The following is a 24,675-nucleotide window of genomic DNA, read 5'->3' as shown; positions in this document are numbered from 1 at the left end:
TAGTCCCATTGGCTGCTGACTTTGTAGTGCACTTTGGTATATCTGAGTAGAAAGTGCTGCTTAAATGCCCAAGTTGGAACTATCTATTATTTATAAACTGCTAATCTAGTAAAAACCGCTCAGGGACTTGTGTAGATTATAAATAACAGATCCAGCAAAGGAGGTGGAGGCTCACCAGGACGATGTAGATGCCAAACATTGTAGCTATTACTATGTAGTTCTGTTCGGAAACATACAAAGCAGGATGTGTGTTAGTAAGCCCAGGCTTTTGCGCCACTTCCAGCACCAGAAGAAGCTTGACTGTACATACAGGTCAGAGCAACTGCAATAATGAACCAAAAAAGACTCCCAAATTCTCCCAGATTGCACGACTTCAATTGTGTAAGAGACCGAAGCATGACTCACTACTTCCACATTTCATTTCAGCTAGGATCCACTTCTCTTTAAGCTCTCATTTCCCTGTTTCACGCCGAGGCCCTGTCTACACTACAAAAATCTGAGATTTTCAAAACCCTTCTGAAAATCAGGGTGTCTCAAGTTGGACTCCTGAAAATGGAGACAGCCACAACAACTAGCCACTCTTGAAAATCTTGGCCACATAGGATTGCGGGACCATGGTACAGAACGGTGGTAGCTGACACATTCCCAACACAAGTTGGTCATCTGGTAACAGTAACACATTGTGTTTTTATGGGGTTCCTGGATTGTGCTACAGCCTTTGACCTTGCAGGGCTGTAGCCCAGGTTGGGCACATGATTCAACGGGATCTCTCAGGTGAGACAGGACTATCTGCCTGAGTAAGGTTTGCCGGACTGGTCCCTAATACCAACCACCAACTCTTACAAGGGTGTAATTAACAACTTCATTCGGACAATCCTCAGAGCAAATGTATCACCTTTGTTTTATTTATTATCTGTTAAGGGTCTGCAATTATTATTGGTATTACTGTAGCACTTGGAGACCCAAATGAGGGCTCAGGGCCCTATTGTTCTTGGAGCTGAACAAATATCTAATGAAGAGACATTGCCTGCCCCAAAGAGATTGTGCTTGGCCCTGTACAAAACCCAAATTGGCTCTGCCCTGCAGACTTTATAATCCAGGGCTGCGTCAGCACTGGGATTATTTCCATAGAGTGTCTCCCTGGGGCAGCTCCACCAGAGATAACAATGGTGGGGGTGGGCTAATGCAGACAGGAATCCAGGAGACTGATTGCATTTTAAGCACTAATCCTGTGACATCAAACCCCTGTTCAGGACAAGTCTATACAACACAGTGGCTAAAACACGGATGGCAGCAAATGACTTGGCTGCCAAGGGACTGTCATTACTATGTGATTATACAGAGCCTAGGACCTTGACCTGGTTAGCCTCTAGGTGTTCCTGCACTATAAGTGTTAAATAATAATAATAATACACCAGCCTTTCCACCTTCACAGCCACCCCTCAAGCTGAACTAGTGGCAGCAACGGTGGAAAATTTTCATACTGAAGTCCAGTCTCTACTGAAATCAACGTCAAAACCTTCATTGACTTCAGTAGAGCCAGGACTTTGGCCCAAATCCCCAAGGTATTTAGACCCCTAACTCCCATTGATTCCAATGGGAATGAGGCACTTTTGAGGATTTGGGAACTTCATCCCTAGTGTAGCGATGGAATGGAGAAGATGGGACAAATGGGAAAGGAAGATAACTTTGTGGTGCATTGCAGGGGACGCTCCTCTTCCTTACAGCAGAGTAGCCAACCCATGCCGGGGAAACCCCAGCACTGGAGAAAAGGACGCTGTCATTCCAAAGACAATTCCATGCTCATGTTGCAATCTATTCTCCATGATGAGTGTCCAGGGAACGCAACAGAGGCAGCCGGAGAGAGTGCAACAAAAGCACGATTTAGATGCAGCACTGTGCAGGTCTCCTGCCACCCTTCAACACTTTCACTCAGTCCAGAGCAAGACATCATGTATGATTATAGTTTCTGAGCGTCATAACTTGGATTGATGTGATTGTCGTTTAGTGCATGACATTCCTTTCTTCTTATACAATCAAGACTTTTCCTTCCCTTTATTCTTCAGTGTATTGTGTCGTTCATTCATCCCTAGTTATCATTGTGTGCCATGGACTCAAGTGACTCAGAAATGTCTTAATGATCCCCTGGATCTGAAAACAACTAGAGCCATTATTTGCGTTGTGCATTTGCACGGCTCCCATGCCTATCAGGGCTACTTTTTATCTCTGCTTTGTTTTGCTTGTACCTTGTAAATTGCCTCGCTGTCTAACTTTGTTGCACTCTCTCCGGCTGCCTCTGCATTCCCTGGGCATGATAACTAAAGCAACACAAACAGAGTGGAAGAGATAAGCAGGAAGTTACGGAAGCGTCTCCAGGGAGAATCCAATGGCACACAAGCTCGTTAATGGGATATGGAGCTCTTCACAGCTAGCTCCCTGGTTCAGAATAGCTCAGCTGAGCTGTGACAATCAGCAGGCTGCTTGGTGGCCTATGCCAAATATGCTGGTGGTACCAGTCCAGTTGCTACCGGATGGGTATTGATCACTCAGTTGGCTCCCTTCTTGGCAGTATAATAGGGAAGCTAAGGCGACTGAGCTTTCTCCCCTCTAGAGTCTGGTCTTTCAAGGGCAAGGTTGAAGCACATTAGCAGGGCAAAGGGGGAAGCTGGAACCGGTGCCCATGCTGTCTGTACCTGTTCTGGGGTGATGGAGAGACCCTCACTCTCCAAGGCTGTCAGTCTTGCATTTCTGTCTATTTGCTCAGGGGCTGAGCCAAAGGCAACACGAAAGATCCCAACTGACTTCCATGGTCTTGGATCAGGCCCTGAATTGTGTTGTATTAAAGGAGTGGGATTTCCATTTCTGCAGAACTCTTGGTAAGACATTTAAGCTTCAAACACTCACCTCTTGATCCCAGGGCACGCAGTATGAAACCAAAGAGCAGCTGCAGGATTTGAGCAAGTCTCCCTGATAGCATCTTATGAAGCCTTAATCAAAAGCCTTGAGAGATCACTCATGGGATACTTCCCTGAGGTTGAGCGTACCAAGGTAGGTGAGAATGCCTGATGGAGGCTGCTGTCAGGGACTAGTGACACGTGCTCACGCAAGGAGCAGCCAGGAAACCAACAGCCTTGATTCTTTCTCATGGAAACCATGTACAAATGGCAGCATTTACACCATGATCTATGACACACAGACCCTGAATAGCATGTGCTTCAAACTCTCAGTGCTTCAGTGGCTTGAACCTGAAGCAGTTGCCTGCACTGTGGATTGACCGGAGTAATGAGCAGTAAACGCCACCCTGATGCTAAAATTAATTCAGCCCATTGCAGAGCAGAGAGAGATTCCCAAATGGTTTAATTTGTGCCTTCCTGGGGTTTGCAAAGAGCCTCCTCATCTCCCTTTAACTCATCATTTTGGCAACCGCCAGTTGTGGACCGGAACGTCCCCGAAGCGCAGCGATATTTGCAGAGCAGGTGGCTGCTGAGATGATTATGGCAAACCAGCAGGTTGGCCTCTCTCTTTCATTCCTAATGACGCTCACCTTGGAGCAGCAGCTCCAAACACAGGTGTCATTTCTCCAGAGCAGAATTTTAGGGGAGGCTCTCTCACTCATCTTCACGGCATGTGCACTTCTTAAGGAAGGGCGCTTTTGAAATTGCTCCATGAAGTCCTGCTATGCTTGGTTTGGGGATGGTCCAAAGCCCATTGAGGTCAGTGGGAGACCTTCCAGATCCCACTGGATCAGGTCCTATACCACCTGCAGCAGTGGAGAAGCTGGCCCTGCACGAAGGCTTCATCTGCAAGAGCTTTACCTTTGAGAGTGACGTGCAGAACTGGGATTTCTTTGATTTTCCTACCTCTGATTTTTCTGGGGTTAATGCCGTAAAGGCTGCATGGCCATGGATTGCTGCAGTGGGGTGGGAGACCCTGGAAGAGAAATGGAGAGTCCATGGCCGTAACCAGCATTAGCATCCCTCCTCTTTCTCTGCCAGTGCTGTCACGTTCCCGAAGCCATTGCACGGGCTAGCTCTGAAAAGCTTTGCGGCACCTCAGCAGTAAGTCAGGTCTTGCAGCCTGAGCCAGGCTGCTCTGTGGTGGGGTCTGAGACGCTGGGCTCAAATTCAACAGCTTGGGGTGTTATCAACTTGACAGCTTCTCCTTCAGTTGCACTGGAATTCAGAAGGCCGTTTTCGAGCTGGTGCAGAAATCCGGAGGTTGCATTCCCATCTCACGCTTATTTAGTTGAGCAGGGCACACGCCGTCTGAAGCTCACCTCTACATGGAGCTTTTATAGTCAAGCCCCTTAACATCATGTCTTGATTTGGAAAGCTTTTATCTTTTTGCAGTGGATTCTTTGTTCGCCCTGTCCCCACACCCGAGTGATCGATCTAGCAGCATACCTTGATTTAGAACAGCAGCATCCATTTTTGCAGACATTCGTGGACTAATGTATCCTTTACAGCTAACTAATTGGTGGTCTCAATGCTGCTCTTTGCACCCGCCGTTAATTGCAGCTATGAAAACAAAAGCTAGGTTGAGGTCCCTTGGAAAGCCTAACAGCGCAGTGATTTGTAACGGCGTTTGCCGCTGTTTAAAGCTTGATAGGATGATTTGCGCCCACTAGCTAATACACACGATGGCCCAGATCCTGCAGTGAGCTCTGCATGGGCAGACCCCTTCCCCTACACAGAGCACCACTGGGGCGGGGCTTCACCTGCGCACGGGGAGGCTGCGCTTGCGGAGCTCACGGCAGAATTGGGACCCCAATCAGACTAGCAACAACCATGGTGGAAAGTGGTGTCCTGGCAGAGCCCTATCAGCTGAGTTTTGAACATGGTTGTCACCCGCAAACTGTGGGCCAGATCTAAGAAATCCGCAACTGACCGATCAGCTAAGAACTTTTGCCTTTAAACTCCAGTTGTTGGCCATAACATTGGCAGTGCCATCCCTTACTATGAATCTGGCCTGTTAGAGAGTCTTCACTTCCCCTGCTCTCTGCGCTGGCTAATTGCATTCTTCCTGCTGCTTGGAGTTGGACCCAAATTCACATGCTTTAGTCCTAATTTTTGGACAGAAATCATACTACAGTGCAGCTACTCCCTACCCGAATGGTGGGTTTTGTCTTAAGGGTTCCTTCACAAATTCCTCCCTCAAAATCTCTTTTGGCAGTGAAGACGCGCTTGCGTCCTATTTCTGATTATATACACAGCGTTATAAAGTTGTCGTTATTGGGCCTTTAGTCTTTACACTGTGGAGTGGGAACTATTGTGTGTGCTCTTCAAAATTTTCCTATAACAGTGCACGGCAACATTACACAAGAATTTAGGGCAGAAAATGGAGACCAACATATCCCCATGAAACAGCAGAGGGAACTTAGGGAGGTAGAATATAATTACTCAAACTGGAATCTGACCAGGACACCAGGGGTAATACCCTCACTCCTGCAAAAAGGGCTGAGATCTTGGTTTTATCTCCAAAAGACATTACCTCAAGCAACACAGAACCTTTTCATGCCACACTGGGGTGGGTGACCATATTTCCCAAAGAGAAACAGGACACCCCCAACCCATTGCCTGAGCCCCTCCCCTCACAAGACTGTTGCCCATGGCTAGACCCCTGAGGGGGGCCCTCATGAGGCTGTCCCCCTGGTCCCTGGAACCCTGCCACCCCCGCCCCCAAAGCTGGAACGCTGCCTCCCCTCCCCAGCTCTGCCTCCCCCGCTGCGGGGAGGGGGGGGGAGCCCGGCATCTCTGCTTGCCCCACACACATTCCTCCACACTGCACCCTACTTTTTTGACAAAAGTGGGCATTTGTCCCATTGCTCTTGCCAACTCAGCAAGAGCAAACGGGACAAATGCCTCCTTTTGGGAAAAAAAAGTTGGGGAAGGCAGGGATAGGGCTTTAAAAAGGGACTGTCCCGGGACGTATGGTCACCCTTCTGACTCAGTGAGAATGACACCTAGTGTCTAACCAACACCACTTTTTCACACAATGAAGTTAGCCTGTGCAACTCATTGCCACAAGATATTATGGAGATCAAGAACGTAGCAGGATTAAAAAAGGACTGGACATTTATATGCCTGACAAGCATATCCGGAGTTATAATGACAAGAACAACAAAAAGAATATTGGAAGGACTATAAACCCTCATTCTTCAGAGCATAAGACAGCCTCCAGCCTTGGGAGTGGGGAAGAAACCGTTCTCTGTGGGCAGGTTATTCCATAGCTGCCCAGTGCCAGGCTGTTTTCCAATCTTCTTCTGAAGCAGCTGACGTTGGAGATGGTATACTTGACAGGATGGAGCCCCAGAGTAGGGCAATTCCTATGCACTATTGTCAGAAGCACCTAGGTGTTCCTCAGAGGTCACAGACCTAGCCTCACAAAGGCTCTCTGATGGACTCCTGTCCCAGGGATGGAGGCAGGCAAGGAAGCAGAAAGCGTGGGGCAAAGGATAACTATCATCTCTTTATTTACATCGCAATCAAATGCACATGCAACACGACACAGGACGTACTACAAGGTAACAGCCCTCCCCTACCTTCCGTCACCAGAAACTGTATTGTTTGTTCACTAGGAAAACTGCATTTCCCCAGAAAACTCCTAAAAATAATAATTAAAAAACCCACACTCCAAAGGAGAACCAAATGAGTGAGAGCTGCAGGCCGGGACATTTAGCTTCAGCCCATCCCAACCAGCTTGTCCTCCGAGGGAGAGAGAGGGAGGGATGGGGAAGGGACAGCCTCAGGAACTCACAGTCTGCAAACTGCAGTGGGAACCAAAACAGGGCATGGCCTTGTGGCTAGGTGAGCCTTGTTCCAGCCTTGGCTGCTGGTTGAAGAAAAGCAAAATCAGCATCTCCCTGTGTCCCAATGCCGCGGTGCTGACTCCAGGGATAGACCCTCTGGCTAACTGCACTAGCCCCCAATGGAGTCCTCTTGCCAAGGGCCCCCTCATAAACCTGCCTGGTCACTCAGATCAGAGTGCATGCCGAGCAGCTGGTCCTCTGAAAGGGAGTGTACTGGCTGGCACCCCTTGCCAACAGCACAGTGCACCTGCGGGTCTGGAAAGTGGGTCACCAACATGAATGAACTGAAGGAGGGAGGGAGACATCTCCATTGTACAGAAGGGGAAACAGAGGCACAGAGCGGTAGAGTGACTCACCCTGGCCCCACAGCGAGTCTCTGGCAAAGCGAAGAGCAGAGCTAAGATCCAGTGACTCATCACCTACGCATTTAGGGCCAGATCCTCAGGTAGTGCAAAATGGGCCAAACTCCCCTGAAGTCAATGGAGCAGCAGCCTCGTACACCAGCTGAGGTTCAGGTTCTTATCTTCCAAATTACCCCACGCAGACACTGAAGTGTGGGTTCTGGACAGAGTCACCAGTGAAGGCAGGTGTTTGTTTAGTGAGTGGCAAGCAGTATCACTAAAGCACTGCTTAGCCGTGCGTCACTGCCCCACAATCCTAGGTAGAGAAGAAAGAATCTGACTGGCTGTGGGCGATAAGGCATAGGGAAAGCAAGAATTTCAGGTCTGCAGAGAATGGGCATGTCCTATGCAATGGTCCGGTTCAGGATATCCAATTTCCTGGTCATCTTCTCTGATCTCCCATATAGGTTTCAAGCAGGAGAGAACAAGGACACCCGCCCACCTGTCCCAGAACCCAGGAATCCTAGGGGACCTCCTCCCAGTCTTCTCACAAGAAATAACCAAGGCGAAAGACTTAAACCCTGGCTTCCATTCGACCTAAAGGAGGCAACTTTAGCTGCAGTGAGAAGAGAGTCTTGTATTCTCTTTTCTTCTCAGCAGAGACAATATAAGGCCCCTTTCCCCTGTTTCAGAGGTTCTCAACTCCAGGGTCATGAACTGGGGTCAGGGGGCCACAGTCACTCTGCTAGATGGGAGTGGGGGGTCCCAGTGAGATGGGAGAGATGTCCGGGGGGGGGCGGTACTGGGATAGAAAAGGTGGAGAACAACTACCCTCATCTCATCACCAGAATCAGTCTTGTTGGAGCCCTGCCCGGTCAGAGCCTGCAGCTTCAATCATTTGGTAGATATTTTCCCACCCCTCCCCACTGCTAGTTATAAATAACTCGTCCCTGACCCTCCAGGCTGGAAATGAATCTCTGCCCCCTTCTACACGTTAATGAACGATCCCTGATCACCGCTGGCTGACTCCGGCTCCACACAACGCCCTTTCCGCCGGGTCACTCTTCGGTTCCGGTGAAATTTGGCGTAGCAACGTAGCCCTGCACAGAAGACACAGATGATGAGTGTGAGATGGTCTAACTGCTCTGGGGAGTAATCTGGGTGTACGCGTGCTCACAGGCTCTTCAGAAATTCCACAGACAACAATATGGAAAATCCATAGGAAGTTTTGCTTGGTCTCCCCCGATTGCTTCCTATTACTGTCTAAGCGATCCCTCCACTGGGAAATTACGGCTAATGTGCGGCTATGATAGCAGCAATGGTTGGGGAGCTCCCCTTGCTACTTTAACTCTCTTAAACTTCAGGAGAGGAGGTAGAGGCTTCTGACAGCGTTGACTGACGACCCGATCCAAACCCCACCAAAGTCCATGGGAGTCTTTCCATTGACTTCAATGGGTTTTGGATCAGGTCCTAAAGTGGAGGGAATATGTGATGCTGGTTGACGTAGCCTTTGGTGAAGAAGTAATATATGTATACTAGGAAAGCAGCCTCTGTTTTAAAAAGGTACCAATGAACAGCCTTCCTAATAAGGGTGTTTCACTCTGGGAATTTGCCCAGGTAACTCATCTGTCGCTGGGACTTGGTACATTTGTCTTTTGGTGCCTCTTCTTAGTTAGCCTCTTGTCAATCAGACACATGCTTTACAAACTAGGAAAGTATTTAGAATGTTGGGCCAGCTAGTGCAAATCCAGGTACCTCCACTGAAGACAATGATGTACGGCTGGCCCTTGGTATTGCTGGAAGGCGCTGCATGGACAGCCCTGGAGACAAGAGCCCTCTTTTGCTCCACAGAGCAGGGACAGCACAGCTTCCCCTAGAGAGAGACCCTTTCAGGGGTGAGAGGGGACTTCAGTCTCCCTGGCTTCTGCAGTGAGACAGCCAACAAAATTGCCTTTGAGTGATGGATTTTATGATGTGGGCAGTTGTCCACTGGGAACTGGACTGATGTCACAGGTCACTGAGAAGATGGCACGTGTATTTGGATACCACTGCTCTGAGCTGCATTCAGATCTGTCTACCAAAAGGGGAAAGGTTCTGCATTTCATTACCAATGCCCCCGGGCCATTCAGTTCCCCCATAAGAAAAACACATATGATCAGAGCTTCGCTCGACTCCAAATTTATCCTACCTCCGTATCTCATGGGATATCAATATACGATAAGGAATGCATACTTGTCATTAACTTAAGCAGCCTAAACATGAAACCGGGCCTGGGGCAGCCCCACTGGGATTTCCATAGGAGCACCCTCCTGAGGCCAATCTATCACAGCATCATGTTTGAATAAGGTCCTGGGTCTAGAATATCCTGCTACCACATACACCTCTGAGAAAAATCTGCCTAGAAAGTATATAGCACGGTGCATTTTCAAAGCTCCTTACTGCCATTAATGGATTATTGCTCACACTCCTCTGTTGAGACTGGTATGGAGGGATTAATTTCCCTACTTTGCAGATGAGGAAATAGAGAGATTAAATGACTTGACCATGGACATGCAGTAAGTTAATGGCAGAGACAAGATTAGAACTCAGGGGTCCCAGCTCTCAAACTGCTAGACCACACTGCCTCCTATAATCTCTGTAGCCAGCCACTGAACCAGCGATAAGAAGAAAACAAGGATGTGGGGGTCTCCCACCAGGGACAAGCTGAACTCACCTTGAGTGCACATGCAGTCGTCATAACATTTGTTGTTAAGGCCTCGATTGTGCGGTTTGCAGAGATGCTCACGCAAGTCACAGCAGGATCCTACCAACACAGCGAGCGAGCCATCAAGAGATGGTCAAAAGGAGAGAAAATGCAGTTGAATTATCTCCCCATTGGCACCTGCCTGGAGCAGGAATTCCTCCCGGTCACACCCCCAGTGCATTGTCGGAACATGGATGTTCACAGCAGACTCCACGTTCACCTCGGCACCCCACTCATTTCTCAAAATTAGGATAAGTTAGAGGGGGATGTCACCCCTCCCTCCCCCGACCCCAGCCACAGAAACCAGGCCTGGATTCCAAACATTCCAGAGTCTGCAACCAACTCTGCAATGAATGAATTTGTTTTTATGAGGCTGGTGCTCACCTGGGAGGCAGTCAAGGTGATGGTCACATGGCTCTCCTTCAGCCGCCATGGTTTCATTCCCACTGCTGGGGCTCTTACTACGGTGTTTCTCTAGGGAGAAGAGCAAATAGCTGATGGAATTCAATGGGGCAGTATCTTTTCCAGCAGCCTGAACCTTCCTGCGGTCTGGGTTGGTGAAGTAGCAGCATTTCTTTAGCAGGTGCTAAGTTACTTGGACCTTCTCCCATGTTCCCTCTCACTAGTCCAAAGGACCAGCACTCCCACTGCTCATGGGGAACAGAAGGTCTTTGAAAGCTTCTAAGATCAGCTCTCCTTCCTAGAGGTAGGCCCAGAACCAAACCATCCCTAGATCCAAACAGCCTCAAACTTTAGAGAAGTTCTGATCTGGATCCAAACTTCGACAGTTCAAGTCTCATCTCTGCTCCTCACAGGCTTCGTTGCTTATTGGAATCTCCCTCAGCCTGAACCTAACCCAAACCACATCTTGTCCAGCTCAGGGCAAATTGCTCCAGAACATGAAATACAAGTGGACAGAGGAAGGGTTTCGGGAGTCAAAAGAATCAGCCCCAGCTAATGGAGATAGTTATAAAAACAATACTTTCCATAGCTAGATTCGTGGACTAGCTCTTGGAAAACGATCACAGATTCCTTAGCCATTGGCACTAACACTGTTCTCTTTCCAGTTGAACCTGACAATACCAGATAAATCACTCGATACAGCAGAGATGTGGTTTGCTCAATATGGAGACTTGAACAGACTAGAGCTAGATATGTGTCAGATAATAAAATAAAAGGAAGAAGTTGGCAAATCTATGTCTTATGCCATCCAAATGCCCTTTGTGGTAGACCAAGGGTTCAGCAGGTTTTGCATGGCAATAGAGAAATCTCTGTGATGGGTATTTGCATGGAAGCTTATAAAGCTAAAATGTGCATCCTCATCTTGACAAGCACAAAGTCTGGGTACAGACATGGCAGGGGTGTGTTAGGTATAATCAGCTGCACAATCTAACCGATGCAATAAGACAACTTAAGCTTTTTGGCTGTCTCTCCTATTCTTTCCTTCACCCCCAAGTCTGTCCTCCAGTTTCCAGGATAGCTGGGAACCCCAAGCTTTAGAGGGATGGTGGATAGTACACGTAGGTCCTCTGGATACCTTTCTTCTTGGCAGATGGCCACATTTCTGGCTTGAGGTCTTCATAATCTGTCCAATCAAACAGAGCCATATCCAGCGTGGGCATCACGTCCCCACCTTGCCTGACACGGGCCTGCAGATGACAAGAAGCAAGGCAGTAAGTAGGATGCCCTTCTGTAGGGCCCCGCAGGCAAATGTCAGCAGGTACTTTAAGGACATTAACTCCCCAGAAGTGGGATTTTTACCCCCATTTCACAGATGGTTCAGCATCGGCCTCACTGTTCCCATTGAAGCCAAGGCTAAAACTCCTGGTGACCTCAACAGGAGCAGTTAGGTCAATGCTGCTTGCTTCTGAAAATCCTACCCTGTGGCGATAGACCAAGTCAGTGGCAGAGCCCAGGACGAGGACTCATGAGTTCCTGGCTTCTGGACGTATCCTGGGACACGCTGTCTCTCCAGGCGAGCTCTCGTTCTATGCCAGGGCGCTTTTGGGAAGCTGAGTGGCTAGCAGGGGTGAGGAGAGATGTCTCAATCAAAGGAGGTGATCTTCCTGAGTGAGGAGATGCTCTGGTGTCTCTGAGGAAAGGAGCTGCACTTTTTAGGAGAGCTTTTGAGTCAGACAATACACCTGGAAAGTAGATGCCTGAAAGGGGCAGGAGGGCATTGTAGCTCATGGGGAAGTCTTGGGGTCTCACACTGGGTGGGGAGAGGGTGTTTTTCAGTAGAGAGCTGATCACTGTGAAGGAGATGGTGGCACCAAGCAGCTACCTGTCTCCTCTGCCAGGATCCTGCTGGCTCCAGGTGGGGATAGCCAGCCATCATCAGCCTCCATACCACCACCAAGCTTGACTTAGGACAGCTGAGCACCTAACTCCCTTAGGTCACTTTGAAAATTCCAGCCAGCGGCTGTGGTGGAGAGTCCAGTGCGTTTAACAGCTGCACCTTTACCTGGGGCCGAAGGGATGCGGCTGGAAGAGCTGATGGTTCCTCAGTAGAAGCCGCTGTCTCCAGCGTGGTGAAGAGGAGCACCGTGGGAGCCAGACCCGTGAATTCCTCCACCTGGAGGTTTTGAAACTGCCCATCAAAGTTTTCAGGCTTCTTATATAGCGAGCTTGGCCCAGGGTCAGGGCCTTTGCCTACAGAAGGTGACAAGGACAACAACTTAATCTTCCTCATCCCTTTCCTTGCTAGGGGCCACCGAATTTCCCATGGGGATAGTTACACCACAACACCACCTGCAACCTTTAAATCTGGAGTCAGACATCAAATGCGTTTAGACCTTAAGGTGTGTGGGGTGGGGGAAGCAGTTCAAATGGGTCTCATTCCAAATCCATCTCTCCCAGGGGAAGTTCAGAAGGGGCTGACACAGACTTTTATTGATTATTAATTATTATTATTATTAATCTGTATTGTGGAAGTGCCAACCCAGTCACCTTTCCCCCCATACTGCCCCTGCCACACACACACTGCCCTTCCCCAGCCACCTTCCCCCCCCACACACTGCCCTTCCCCAGCCACCTTCCCCCCCACACTGAGCCCCCTCAGACACCTTCTGCACACACACTGCCCCTCCCCCACACCCACATACACTTCGCCCTCTGAAGTGGCCAGGAGACCTTGGTCCCTTTGAGTCCCTTAGGGTTCTGCTACCTCTGTGTTGTTTCAGCCTTTCCCTGCGGCTGTGCCGCCGGTGCTCCCGGTTCTGCTTCTTCCCCCTCTCCGACCCCGGGGACTGGTTCTCCCTCTCAGGATATGGAAACTCAAAGCCCAAAAACACGTCCTTCTGCTGCTTCAGGGCAGCTGGCCGCTGGATTGCTCCCTGGTCCTCCCCTGCTGGAGTCCCACTTGCCAGCCTGAGGGCCTCTTCTCCAGACACCTGCCCTCTGGAAGGCATGCCATGGGCCCTGTCCTTCTTGGCTCCACCATGCCTGCGGTGGTGCCCTGCTCGGGGCGGATGTTGCCACAGCTCCTGGTTTTGAAGGTTGTTGTTATTCTCTGGGATGTTTTTGTCCTGGGTGCCAGGGTCCAGGGAGCCCACTGGGCGGATGTCAGAGAGAACCAGGACACAGAAGAAAAAGAAAGGGGACAAGGAGCAGGAGGAAGATGCCATAATCCTGGGCGCCTTGCTGCACCTGAGATAAACATATAATCAACATCAAGCTCATCAAAGAGTCCAGGCCTTGTAGAGCCCACAAAACCCCCTTCTATCTGCCCTGCTCCCATACCAGGATTCAGATCAGCCCTTTAATCACATCACACTCACTGGTCCCACAGCTGCACTCCAGCCTTGGGGGATTGTGTTTTTATCCCTTAATAGCACCACTCTGGATGTTCTTGTTAGCCATATAAAAGTCTCGTCCTGGTCTGAACCCTGCTAGGCTCTTGGCCTCCATGATATCATGTGGCAATGAGTTCCACAGGCCAACCGAGCATTATGCAAAATAAAATAATAAATAATAATAATAAAAAGCCTCTCCTTTTATCAGTTTGAAATCTTCTGCCTTTCAGTTTCATTGAATGTGGCTTTAATCTGAGGCTCTCAACATGCTTTACAAAGACTGCCCAGTGTTGTGATCCCCCTTTTGAGGAACAGGGGAGACACCAAGAAATTAAGTGCTTTGGTCAACATCACAAACTGGCAGAGCTGGGAACAGAATCCAGGTGCTCTGACGCTCACTCCTGCCCTCTATGCCACACTGCTGACTTAAGAGGGTGAGCAGCAGAAGGAGGGTGCCCGGAAGGCAGTATCATCACATGCTGAATTTACTCACCCCGTCCCATGTCTCCTCCTGGCAAAGAGAATGCAATCCTTGCAGATCCTGCATTTAGCAAAACCTTGCATCAAGAAAAATAGCCAAAGGAAAGACATAGTTGGATCAATGAGCCTGTTACGTGGGAAAACACTGACTCTGCAGTTGCGTCTGTGATACAAAGAGTCTCCTGTCTGGGGAATGCTGACTTAACATGGATAAGGAGTGAGTTTGAGAACCAGTGAGTAAAGGGGACATTCCAGGCTAGAACCAGTCCCTGGGCCAGCACCTCAGTTGGCATAAACGGGCAGTTTCTTTGATTTCAGACAAACTGAGCGTCGGCCCAACATTTCAAAACCAAACCTCACCAGATAGGAAGAGCCCTGTCCTCTGGGGGAAGTTGGAGTCCAGAACCCACGTTGGCAGCTTAGCCCCACCTCTCATCTCTTGGGACACCAGGGGTCAATGACTATAACATGCAGGCAGGGCCAAGGAGCGCAGCAAACGAGGAGGGTCCTCGAGACTGGATGCACATGGCGCGCAGGGGGAGGCCAGGACTGAAGCAGTATGGAGTGGGAGGAAGGCCAAGATTCAGGACTGAATGAGAACACAGCGTGAAGAGGCTCAAGGCTGGCAATGAATGAGTCCCTCCTCCTTGGTTACCTCCTCCTATTCCAGCCTTGGTTACAGCAGCACGGGCAAGGCCTGCAGGGGAGGAGAGGTTCCAGTTTCATGTGCAAATGAAGGTCATTAATCAATGCTGATGCCTCCCTTTGATTTCGGACTAGCCCCCCTACCTTTCCCTTTTACCTCCTGCCATCCGAGGAGCTAGAGATGCGATCCTGGCTCCTACGGGCAATGGTGGGGCAGCCCAGCACCAGCTGTCGTGCTGGAGCTGCCTGCCAGGCAGGTTGGCATTCTGGGCCTCCTCACGGCTGGCTTGTCAGAACTGGAAGCAGCCGATGGCTTTGTAGGGCAGGTGATTGGCTTGGGGCTGGGCTGCACCAGGGAAGCTAGAGCAAAGCAGGGTCTGAGTAAACCCTGGAAGTGTTCCATTGAAGGGTAGCCAGGCGGCAGACGAATGCTTCCAGTCATCTCTGTCGGACTGACAAGGGTAGGAGGGCTGTCTCGTGAGCCGAATAGGGGATCGGGACTGGGATTCTGAGCTGCTGTTCTTGGGTTCCGTTCCCTGCTCTGCCACTCTGTGGCTGTGGGCAAGTCACTTCATCACTCCTTGCCTCGGTTTCCCCATCTGTGAAATGGGGTTACTGGCATCAGGAGGCTTGTTAGGTCAGTAAAGCCATTTGAGATCCTTAGATGGAATGGCGAGGGCAAAATAATATGATTAACTTATCTTTGTATTCAGATTTCTCACATGGTTTCCTTACTGCTCAAGTTTCTGTTCTAAGACGGGTCTTCAGACCCTCATACAATCAATGTACGGACTTCACTGCCCTGATCATACACATCTTCTCTCATCTCTGCCCCCACCCCTCCAAAACCAATCTTTCCCCATTGAGAATACTTCTTAAGCCGTTCTAGTGCACCTATTGCCACGGGACAGAGGTACCGTTATTACCATGGCACTGAGGAGGCTGGACCCCTTGAGTCAGGGCAATACACGTTTGGCTAGAGCAATGGGAAGCCCAACCCCCGAGGACACTGTCTGTCTCGAGAATTTAACTGCAGCTTTTCACCTCCTCTGCTGGGTTAGACCACAAAAAAGCTTCCAGGGGTAACGCTGGTCCTGGTGGACTCGGCTTAATATGAGACTGTAACAAAAACTATATCAAAGAGGAAGAACTGTGTCTCTTTGGGGGTGCAGAGCTTGGCACACCAACATCTTTCCTCCCCGCAGTTCTCTTCACTCCCGATTAATTTCCCCCTGCTCCCAGGACAGTGACCAGATAGCAAATGTGAAAAATCAGGACACTTTTTCCCCCGGGGCGGGGTTGCCTATATAAGACAAAGCCACTGATATCAGGACCTCTGGTCACCCCAGTGAGCACCTCCTAAGTACATGCCTGCAATGGCTAAACCTCAGACCACTGCCCAGCGGCCATTAACCCTTCACGTTCCAGGCAGCCTCTATGGATTGTCCGGCTAGAGTCAGCATGACAAGAAAGCAGAGGAAAGGGGAATAACTAGCATCTCCTTTGATGCCAGCCCCACCGCTGCTTCATGAAACCGGCCATAGGAGGCCTGAGATTCTCTTCCACAGTTAAGATGTTTCCCCTGAGTTTCAAACTGTGACACAGATTCAGTGTAAATCCAGAGCGTCTCCCCTGAGGTCAGTGAAAGCTCCTCTGCATTCACACCTGCATTACCGAGAGCAGAATCTGGCCCTGAGACAGGATAGAGGAGCCCCACCCCGAGCCAATGGGCCAGCTCAGCTTTCTGAGGGTTAGCTCCCAGGAAAGCAGGACTTCTGTGTAAGAGAGATTCAGCGTGCGCGTGTTAGAAATCAAACTTTAATTAAACATGAAAGACATGTGTTAAAAGGACTCGCCAAATGCCCATTCCTTGGTACTGATAGAATCTTTACCATTTGCACATTTTGCTGGGGATTTGTCATCAGCACATGAGGAAGAAAGGGAAGCCCTGGCTGCCAGGAGCAACTGATGTGCTCATAAGAAGGAATTCTTCAGTCCTCTAGTGAAAACCCTGTTTATTCATCCCCGGCAAGCTCTGTCAGAGCCTTCCTACAGTTACTGCATGCGGGTCTTTAGAGAGTGGAAGGAGGCAAACCCTTCCATACTTTTCCATTCCCACTGGGAAAAGCCCCCTCCCCTGGAAGTTCAGACCTAAGCAGTGTTAGTGTAGACAGCACCCGTGCCTTTATTTAGGGCTGCTAATGAACAAGGAAAGCCGCGTGTCTAAGCATGGCTTTGCGAGGCCCTGGAATATCTTATTTGCCGAGGGAAGTCATGCTACAAAATAGCATTTCATTTTGGTTCATGCAAAATCTAGAGTTACAACTTGGAATCCATTTAGCAAAGCATCTGCAGTTCCCACGCCAAGGCCAGTGAAACAATAAATATTGTTGAGCAAAAACCAGTATCTCTGTGTCCAGAACATTTTCATCTTTTTTTTTTTTAAATTAGAGCAAGTCAGTTGGATCTTGGCAACTCTGAATTCTACGGACTGGGAACAGTGTCTCACCTTCTCATCCACGAGAGAAATGGGAGGGTGCCAAGCGGAAGGAACAGCAAGTGCCAAGAGTGGATTAAACAGGCGGCTCTTGCCTGGGCCACACATCACAATCACTAGTGCAGCCACAAGCCCTTTGCTTTCCACTTGAACATTACCCCAGCCATGTGTTCGTTTGGGGACCTGATGACAAAGAATCAGATGCAGAACCCCCCTGCAGGGCTAAATGCTGCTGTGAACTTAAATGCAGCTCTTCACCAACTGGGAAAGTGCAGCGCACAGCCCCTGGACCTAGCAGCTGTCCTGAGGGCATGATACAGTTTGGAATCTTGCAGGGGCACGAGTGCTACCTCCACTCTGCCCTAGATCTGTGGGCATGGGGAAGAGGGCACAGGTTTGCAATAATAATGCAGTTAATAAATACGTTATATCATACAGCACCTGTCATCAGAGGAGCTAAGAAGTGTTTATGCTGCTGTCCTGCCTGCGTGGCTCTAAAGACAACAGCATACATTCGGGCCACCCTGAATTAATGGAACTGCTGCTCCATTAAAGGGCAACTCCTACAATGCCCCTTGTCAACATGGGACTCCTCCATATAGTGCATCCTCTTCTGCATCACCCAGTCATATGCCCAGATCCGGATGCTACCTCTACTTCCCATCTCCCTAGTCCCAATCCTCTGTCCCCGCACAGTCTGCAAGTTCTCCCTTCCCATCTGCAGTATCCTTTGCTTTACACACACAACCCCATTCGTTTCTGACACCGGTCTGCATCTTCTCCAGCCTCCCCCTGCTGCTCTTCCCATCAGCAGCCAGTCTGGCTCCTGATCCTCCTCCCTCCAAACCAAGCTCCAGCGTAGCCTCTCTCCTGACTGAGCACCGCACTTGTACCAAGTCCCTTGTGCTGTGCATTTCAGAGACATAGCAGCCAACATCAGTCCGACACCTCCACTCCACTCTCTTTGTAACAGGATAAATTCTGTGTTGACCTCAGTAGGTTCACATGGGGTGTTAAGTCAGAGCGGAATTTGGCCCTGCAAGGAGATGCCTTTGCCAGCCTCAGGGCCGGCTCTGGCAAAAAAGCCTCCCGCCGCACCCCGCCGGGGAGCGCGGCAGGGGAAGGCGTTGAGCCCAGCCGCAGCCCCACTCTTCCCAGCCGGCCGGAGCGCCAGGAGGAGGGCAGAGAGCCTGGCCGCGGCCCCGCTCTCCCCGACCAGCCGGAGCGCCGGGAAGAGGGCGGAGAGCCTGGCCACGGCCCCACTCTCCCCGACCAGCCGGAGCGCCGGGAAGAGGGCGGAGAGCCTAGCCACGGCCCCACTCTCCCCGGCCGGAGCACCGGGGGAGGGCGGCGAGCCTGGCCGCGGCCCCGCTCTCCCTGGGTGAGCGCCGCCCCCCTCCAGGTGCCGTCCCAAGCACATGCTTAGAGGGCTGGTACCTGGAGCCGGCCCTGGCCAGCCTGCTCTGAAACAAAGTTGTACATAGTGTAGAGACAAAAGTTCACCTCCTTCCTGCGGTCCGGCTTAATCAACAAAGATTATAAAGTTCCCCCAGGCTTGGCTGCTCCCAGCGTTCCTCCCTCAGTGCTGCTTGGCCCACACCCTAGATCCTCATTCCTCTAGCGAGCCACTCCTGCCTCCCCTATATCCAGGCAGGGGAATGAGTCACCCTCCTCCGTGTGTCAGCAGGACCCACTTAACATTCCCAGCAGGATCAACACCTGCTAACAGAGTGAAGGGTCTCAAGCAAATACTACCGAGCCTGTTAATGGTCCTAAAAATACCCTCAGTGCAGACAGGATGGTTTTGGGGATTATTAATGGGCTATAGAGCCTTCCACTTCTAGGTCACCAGTTTGAATTCAACTTGGGTAAGTAGCGGCTGTTCAGTAGCTTATATGAGACATGAGTTTGTTGGGGCTCAGACCAGTTCCTAGCGGGCAGGCATCTGTAGCACAAAACCCACCTATGTAATTTGCACTAATGTGCTCTGTCATTTGTAGTCACTACAGAGAAAAGCCAGGGACTTACTGTGCCACTGAAATGCAGCCATCTTCTGCCCCCAACTTAAAGGTGGTTCCTCAGGAATAAAGCAAAGACATCAGACCAACAGCAAATTCATTCAAATATCTAACAATCCCCCCGCCTCCCACTCCATATCTGGAGGAGTAGGGATGGGGGGGAACGGAAGCAGGAGCTCTGAGCCCATGAACAAAGAATGTTGGGACTCTTGACAGACAGACAGCACAGAGGAAACCAGCTTGTGCGCTCCAGGGGCTGAATCAAAATGGATTGAACAGAAACCTGGGCCAGATTTATCCCTGGCTTTAAGGAATTTAATTCGCTGTGGGAGTGCTAAAGTGTACAGCTCTCACGGCGCTCCAGATAGAGGAACATAAGCTGCAGGGATAGACAAATGTACGTGTGTCTCTCATCATCTGTGTGTGTTGTGTGCGCACATGGCAGGCGTGATGGACAATGAATCCCAACCGCCCGGGCCAGGGCTCACTGTAACAAAGGTAAAGGGGCTCTCGCCATCTGTTTTTCTATTTCTGCAGGCAAGTGCTGGGGAACTTCACATGTTTCTCTCCCCTTCACCAGCATCCCCCTCTTATAATAATAATTAATGGAGATATCCCATCTCCTAGAACTGGAAGGGACCTTGAAAGGTCATCGAGTCCAGCCCCTGCCTTTACTAGCAGGACCAAGTACTGATTTTTTGCCCCAGATCCCCAAGTGGCCCCCTCAAGGATTGAACTCACAACCCTGGGTTTAGTAGGCCAATGCTCAAACCACTGGTGTTTGAGATGCACTCATCTCAAACACCACCACCCCAGATATAGGAAATGCCCACGGCCTCGTCCCTGGCTTTGAGCATTTCTTGCATATTCCTGTCACCGACTTTGTAAAGAGCTTTCAGTCGGGACAGCTTCCGTGCCAGAGCTGCTTTCAGACCTAGTTCGTGCAGACAAAGAAGCACAAACCGCCTGCTCACTCAGTTCCCTTCAGGATCCACCTCCTCCTTTTCCGAACGGTCCATGAACTTGCTTCAGCTTTCCTCACTCCCCTCGCTGAGCCCCACCCTGCTCCCCATTCATTTGTCCACCCCTGGGCTCCTCCTTGTCCCTGGTCACCACATTTGGTGAAAGAGCCTTCTTCTCTGCAGCTCCTTTCTCACTCTGTCGTTATTGAACTTGGTGTGGCATTTTACAGTTACTGCAAAAGCTGTTACACAAAAGCAAGTCCCAAGGCCAAATTTAGCAATGCCCTAAGCATTTGTATGAGGGCTGAATTTGGCCTATTTTGTGATTGTGGAAGGGTTGTGACTCTGACACAGGACTGAATGGGCTTTGGGAAAATACATGCCTGTCCCATTTCATGGCCCCCTGTATCATATTCAGTAACACCTAACCCCCCCACCACCACTTTGCAGCCTCTTGCTGAGCCTAGATGGCAGAGATGGTCGGTCCCCGCTGCCTGACCCACACTGCTTTGCACTGCCATGACCCCTTTCATCCAAGGATCTCAGAGTGTTTTACAGGCCTTAGCCGCACAATGCACTTGAGAGGCAGCCCCTTAGGATTACCCCTGTTTTATTAACGGGTGGAGAGAGGCACAGAGGGGTAAGACCCACATTTTCAAAAGTGCCACCTAATTCTGGGTATCTCCCTTTTTGCATGCTCAACCCAAGACACCTTAAAGGGGCCTGATTCTCCATTGTCCTGCACCTTGGGTCGTCACGAACCCCTGTGCAAAGTGAGCATATAATGCTACCATTCCAAACTGGCAGGGTATTACGTCCACGTTGGGCTCACTTTGCCCTGGCAGGAATGACTGCACAAGCTGCAGGCCATGGCAAAGCGGGTCCAACTAGGGTTGTGATGGCCTCATCCCCTCTGCAAGTCAGGCCCAGGGTCTCAAGCGGAGCACTGAAAATCAGTGACCACTGGAAAACGTTGGCGTTGGTGGTCAATGGTAGAGCTGGATGCCCTCCTGATGAGAGACATAGTGTCACATGTGTAATGCTACTCAAGAAATCCCATCTTCAACAGCTCACATACAGTGGGAGGTTTGCATTTATATGTTTGCCATCAGGTCACCACTAGCCTCCAGGGTTTTGCACTTTGGCTCTGAGCGGTGCTGGACACCTTGCAAATCTCTCATCTCCCAAGAGATGGGCCTTGCCTTCCTATTACCTTGAGCCTCAATCCTCTACCCGTACCCTTGGGAATAACTCTTACTCATGTGAGTAGCTCAATTGACTTCAGTAGAACTATGTCACTCACAGGAAGCAAGAGGGTTGCAGGACTGGGCCTCCAATGTCCTAGAAGGTGGAACAGACAGATAGGACATGGTATGGAAATAGAAGAGGGGCACCTGGATGAATATGCAGTACCCTCTGCTCTGCTGTCCCCCCCGGGGCTTCACAAAACAGCAGACACAGCCATCATTGGTGAGAGACGTGTGACCTGCTATCAAACAGGGTCTCCTCTTCCCAATAATGAGATTAAAATGGCAATGAGTCTGAGATTAGCATCCAAGATATAGTCACTTGCTGTCACCACGGCACTGAAGAATCTCTAATTTCATGCACAAAGCAGAGTGACAAATGGGGGACGATCAATAGGAAAGGACACTGCACACGCCACTGAAAAGCATCCAGCCAACTGGAGTTACACTGGGGGGGGGGGGATTTGACCCAATATGCATGATCATTTCAGGGGGTGAATTTGTCCCCATGTATCAGCTCATTTAGAGAAAGATACTGACATTATTCCTTGCGTGATAAGCGTTGATTTTTTAAATCAGTTTTCACAAGAGAAATGCACAATTTTATAAAAGGGAAATGTAATGAAAATGCAAACCAATTTCCATCCAAACTCTGTGCTGATGGAAGACTTCACCTATGAATTGGATGAATGTCACATAAATTCTATATGATGAATTACCGGCTGTAATAAGCCATTAGCTGATGCCAAAATCATTTAATTCAGACCCACAACCCCACTTTCACCAGCAGAAGAAGATTAGAGGTCAATCAGGGAGCAATTGGGAGAGGTGTGTGCATGTGTTTCTCTGTAAATACAATTATTATTTAAAAAAAAAAACAGGAAAACAGAAGCTTTCCATCATGGTAACTTTTCCCGATGGAGCAAGTGCAGGCTGAGGAGACGTGGATCAATGGGACAGTGTGGTTACTCTCAGGTGCAAAGGGAGCTAGACAACTGAATGGAGGAAAACAAAGGGTAGAAGGCACAAACAAGCAAACTCAGGAAGACAAGGTGAATGGAGTACCGGGATCTTAAAGTGACTCAGAGCCTCTAATAATATCCAAAGTGACTGAGATTTAAAGGAGCCGGGAAACAGCAACTGTGTCTGATTCTCAGCATGAATGGAGACGAGGGCAAGCAGATGATTAATCATAAGGACTGACCCCAGTAATCATGGCCCCATCTCCAAAGATCTATCCCAGAGCAGATCGCTAGATAGACCTAATCAGTGGGACGCGCTATAAATATTTCAGGTTCTTAAGTCCCACCACCTTTCTGCCATGCATTAAGAAACATAACTGGCATCTGTCGTGCAGACGATAGTTAGAAGTGACTGTATCATGACTCGGAGGAACCCGCCACAACCGAAATAATGAACCCTGTTGGCAACGGGCCTGCCTGTGAAATAAGCAATAAAATAAGGAATAAAAAACCCTGTGAGAGACCAGACTCCGAACAGACAGTGCCTGGGGGGCCTTTGAATGGATTAAACTACATCCCAGCCACAGCCTTTCCAGCAACCACAGTGACTAGAATCAATAATCCTGGGGGTGTGGGGGGGGGATCAGGCACAGGGAGGTAGAACAACTCAAACAATGCACTAATGAGAGGGATCCTGTCATCACAATGAAAGCTGGTTGCCTCCCCCTAGCTTAGCCATCGCTGGCTAAAAGTGACTTTAGACTGGCACCAACCAGGAACATGGGAGCAGCAGCACGAGCCCCCGCCCTCAGCCCAGTCCGGGAGATTCTAAGCAGGAACATGATGTAAAGGCATCACCCCCCCCTCCCCCCCCCACACACACATACACATAGACTCTTCCCAGCTGTAGCTGAAATCAGCAAAGGCGAACTGGACCAGAGCTCAGGACTGCAGAGAGTGGCGTTGGGGAGCGGGATCTCGAGCTGCCCAGGTGTGTGGGGGTGATGGGGAGCCCCCTCCAGAGGGGCTGTGAACCCCAGAGGGGGAAGGGATCGGGGCAGCCTAAGGAAGTTGAGGTGTTTGGGCCGCGGGGCAGTCAGCCACCCCCAGCATCTCACAGCTCTCGGCCGGGCTGGGAGGGAGGGATGGGCAGGAAAGGTGTGTGGCCTGGGAGGTGAGAGGCGTCCCGGCAGAGGACGAGAGAACCTGCCCATTCCCTGCCCCCTCCCCAGAGAAGAGGGCTGAGCCGAGCTGCAAGGTCAGGGGTGCAGGGAGGGAGAGATCCGCTGCCTACCTGTCTGCAGCTCCTCGGCTCTGGAGTCAGCCCGGACGGCAGAGGCAGCTGGGAGGGCAGGGAGGGGAGCAGCCGATCTGCCTGGCTGAGGAGGCGGGGGTGGGGTGGGGGGCTGTTCACACCCGAGAAGAGGAGGAGACAGGGGAGGGCGAGGCGAGAGGCAGTGGGGGAATGTGCAGAGCCGGCAGAGGAGCTGGGGACGCTGGGAAGCCCAGGGGAGAGGGGTGGGGGGATTAGATGGAGCTACTAGCAATAGAGCTCGGGGGGGGGGGGGGTTTGTGCGGAGACAGAAGGGCTGGTGTTGCAATAGGAGGAAAGGGAGAGTGCGCGTTCCCGAACCCAGGCGCGCCCCCGCGGGGCTGCTCCCCCAGCTGGTGGTCCCCAGAGAAAGAAGGAGACAAAGGCAGGAGACAAAGGCAGGAGGGAGCCCCCGGGGGGAGAAGTTGATGCGAGGCTGCGAGAGTGAGAAGGGAAGTTCCCCCCCCCCAGTCACAGGAATCAGGTGGGGGCTGCACAGCTCCACGCCTCACCTGCCTGCAGCTGCTGCCGGCCCGGGGCTCTGCTCCCGCCCCCGTTCACACCCGCAGCGCTTCAAAGCGGATTGGGGCCGCCTCTGGAGTCCCGGGGCAGCGAGCGGCGCGGTGACCGCAGGACACAATGAGATCAAGGCTCTGCTCAGCTGGTGGAGCGTCTGCCCCGCGTCCGCGGGCCCCGGCCTCAGTCCCCAAAGAGATTAGTCTCCATTGCTGTTAAATGGGATGGAACAAATAGTCGGGGGGGGGGGCGTTGTTAGGCTGTTTGATGATAACCCACCACCACACGCATCATTCTAGGGAGTGGTGTAAAGGTGGGGAAAATACCCCCCCCCCCCCCGCCCCTGATTT

At 50.7% G+C, this 24,675-nt stretch overlaps 1 protein-coding gene across 2 annotated transcripts; it reads right to left on the bottom strand.

Annotated features, from left to right (window-relative positions):
- Positions 1–6,449: 6,449 nt before the first annotated feature.
- On the bottom strand, positions 6,450–23,901 carry DRAXIN (dorsal inhibitory axon guidance protein). 2 transcript variants are annotated; one of them, XM_034753617.1, is made up of 7 exons: positions 23,792–23,901; positions 13,059–13,540; positions 12,357–12,544; positions 11,430–11,541; positions 10,277–10,366; positions 9,863–9,952; positions 6,450–8,249 (listed from the first exon to the last, which is right to left on the bottom strand). In XM_034753617.1, the coding sequence occupies exons 2-7, from the start codon at positions 13,516–13,518 to the stop codon at positions 8,137–8,139; spliced, it is 1,053 nt and encodes a 350-aa protein (XP_034609508.1). In that variant the 5' UTR covers positions 13,519–13,540; positions 23,792–23,901; the 3' UTR covers positions 6,450–8,136. The 2 variants fall into 2 exon arrangements, with proteins under 2 accessions (XP_034609508.1, XP_034609507.1); XM_034753616.1 differs by lacking the exon at positions 23,792–23,901 and adding an exon at positions 14,180–15,216.
- Between the last annotated feature and the right edge of the window lie 774 nt (positions 23,902–24,675).

Source organism: Trachemys scripta, chromosome 19 (assembly GCF_013100865.1).
Source record: "Trachemys scripta elegans isolate TJP31775 chromosome 19, CAS_Tse_1.0, whole genome shotgun sequence".
Taxonomy (NCBI): Eukaryota; Metazoa; Chordata; order Testudines; family Emydidae; genus Trachemys; species Trachemys scripta.
This window is presented reverse-complemented; position numbering and strand designations above follow the sequence as displayed.

What these genes read in the sequence shown, in the direction of transcription:
- DRAXIN (XM_034753616.1), bottom strand. Translation starts at nt 14,277, where the DNA reads ATGTCTTTCCTTTGGCTATTTTTCTTGATGCAAGGTTTTGCTAAATGC. An exon ending in TCACCTTGACTGCCTCCCAG is followed by an intron (nt 9,953 to 10,276) that starts GTGAGCACCAGC and finishes CTGTGTTGGTAG; the next exon opens with GATCCTGCTGTGACTTGCGT. An exon ending in CGACTGCATGTGCACTCAAG is followed by an intron (nt 8,250 to 9,862) that starts GTGAGTTCAGCT and finishes TCTTCTGTGCAG; the next exon opens with GGCTACGTTGCTACGCCAAA.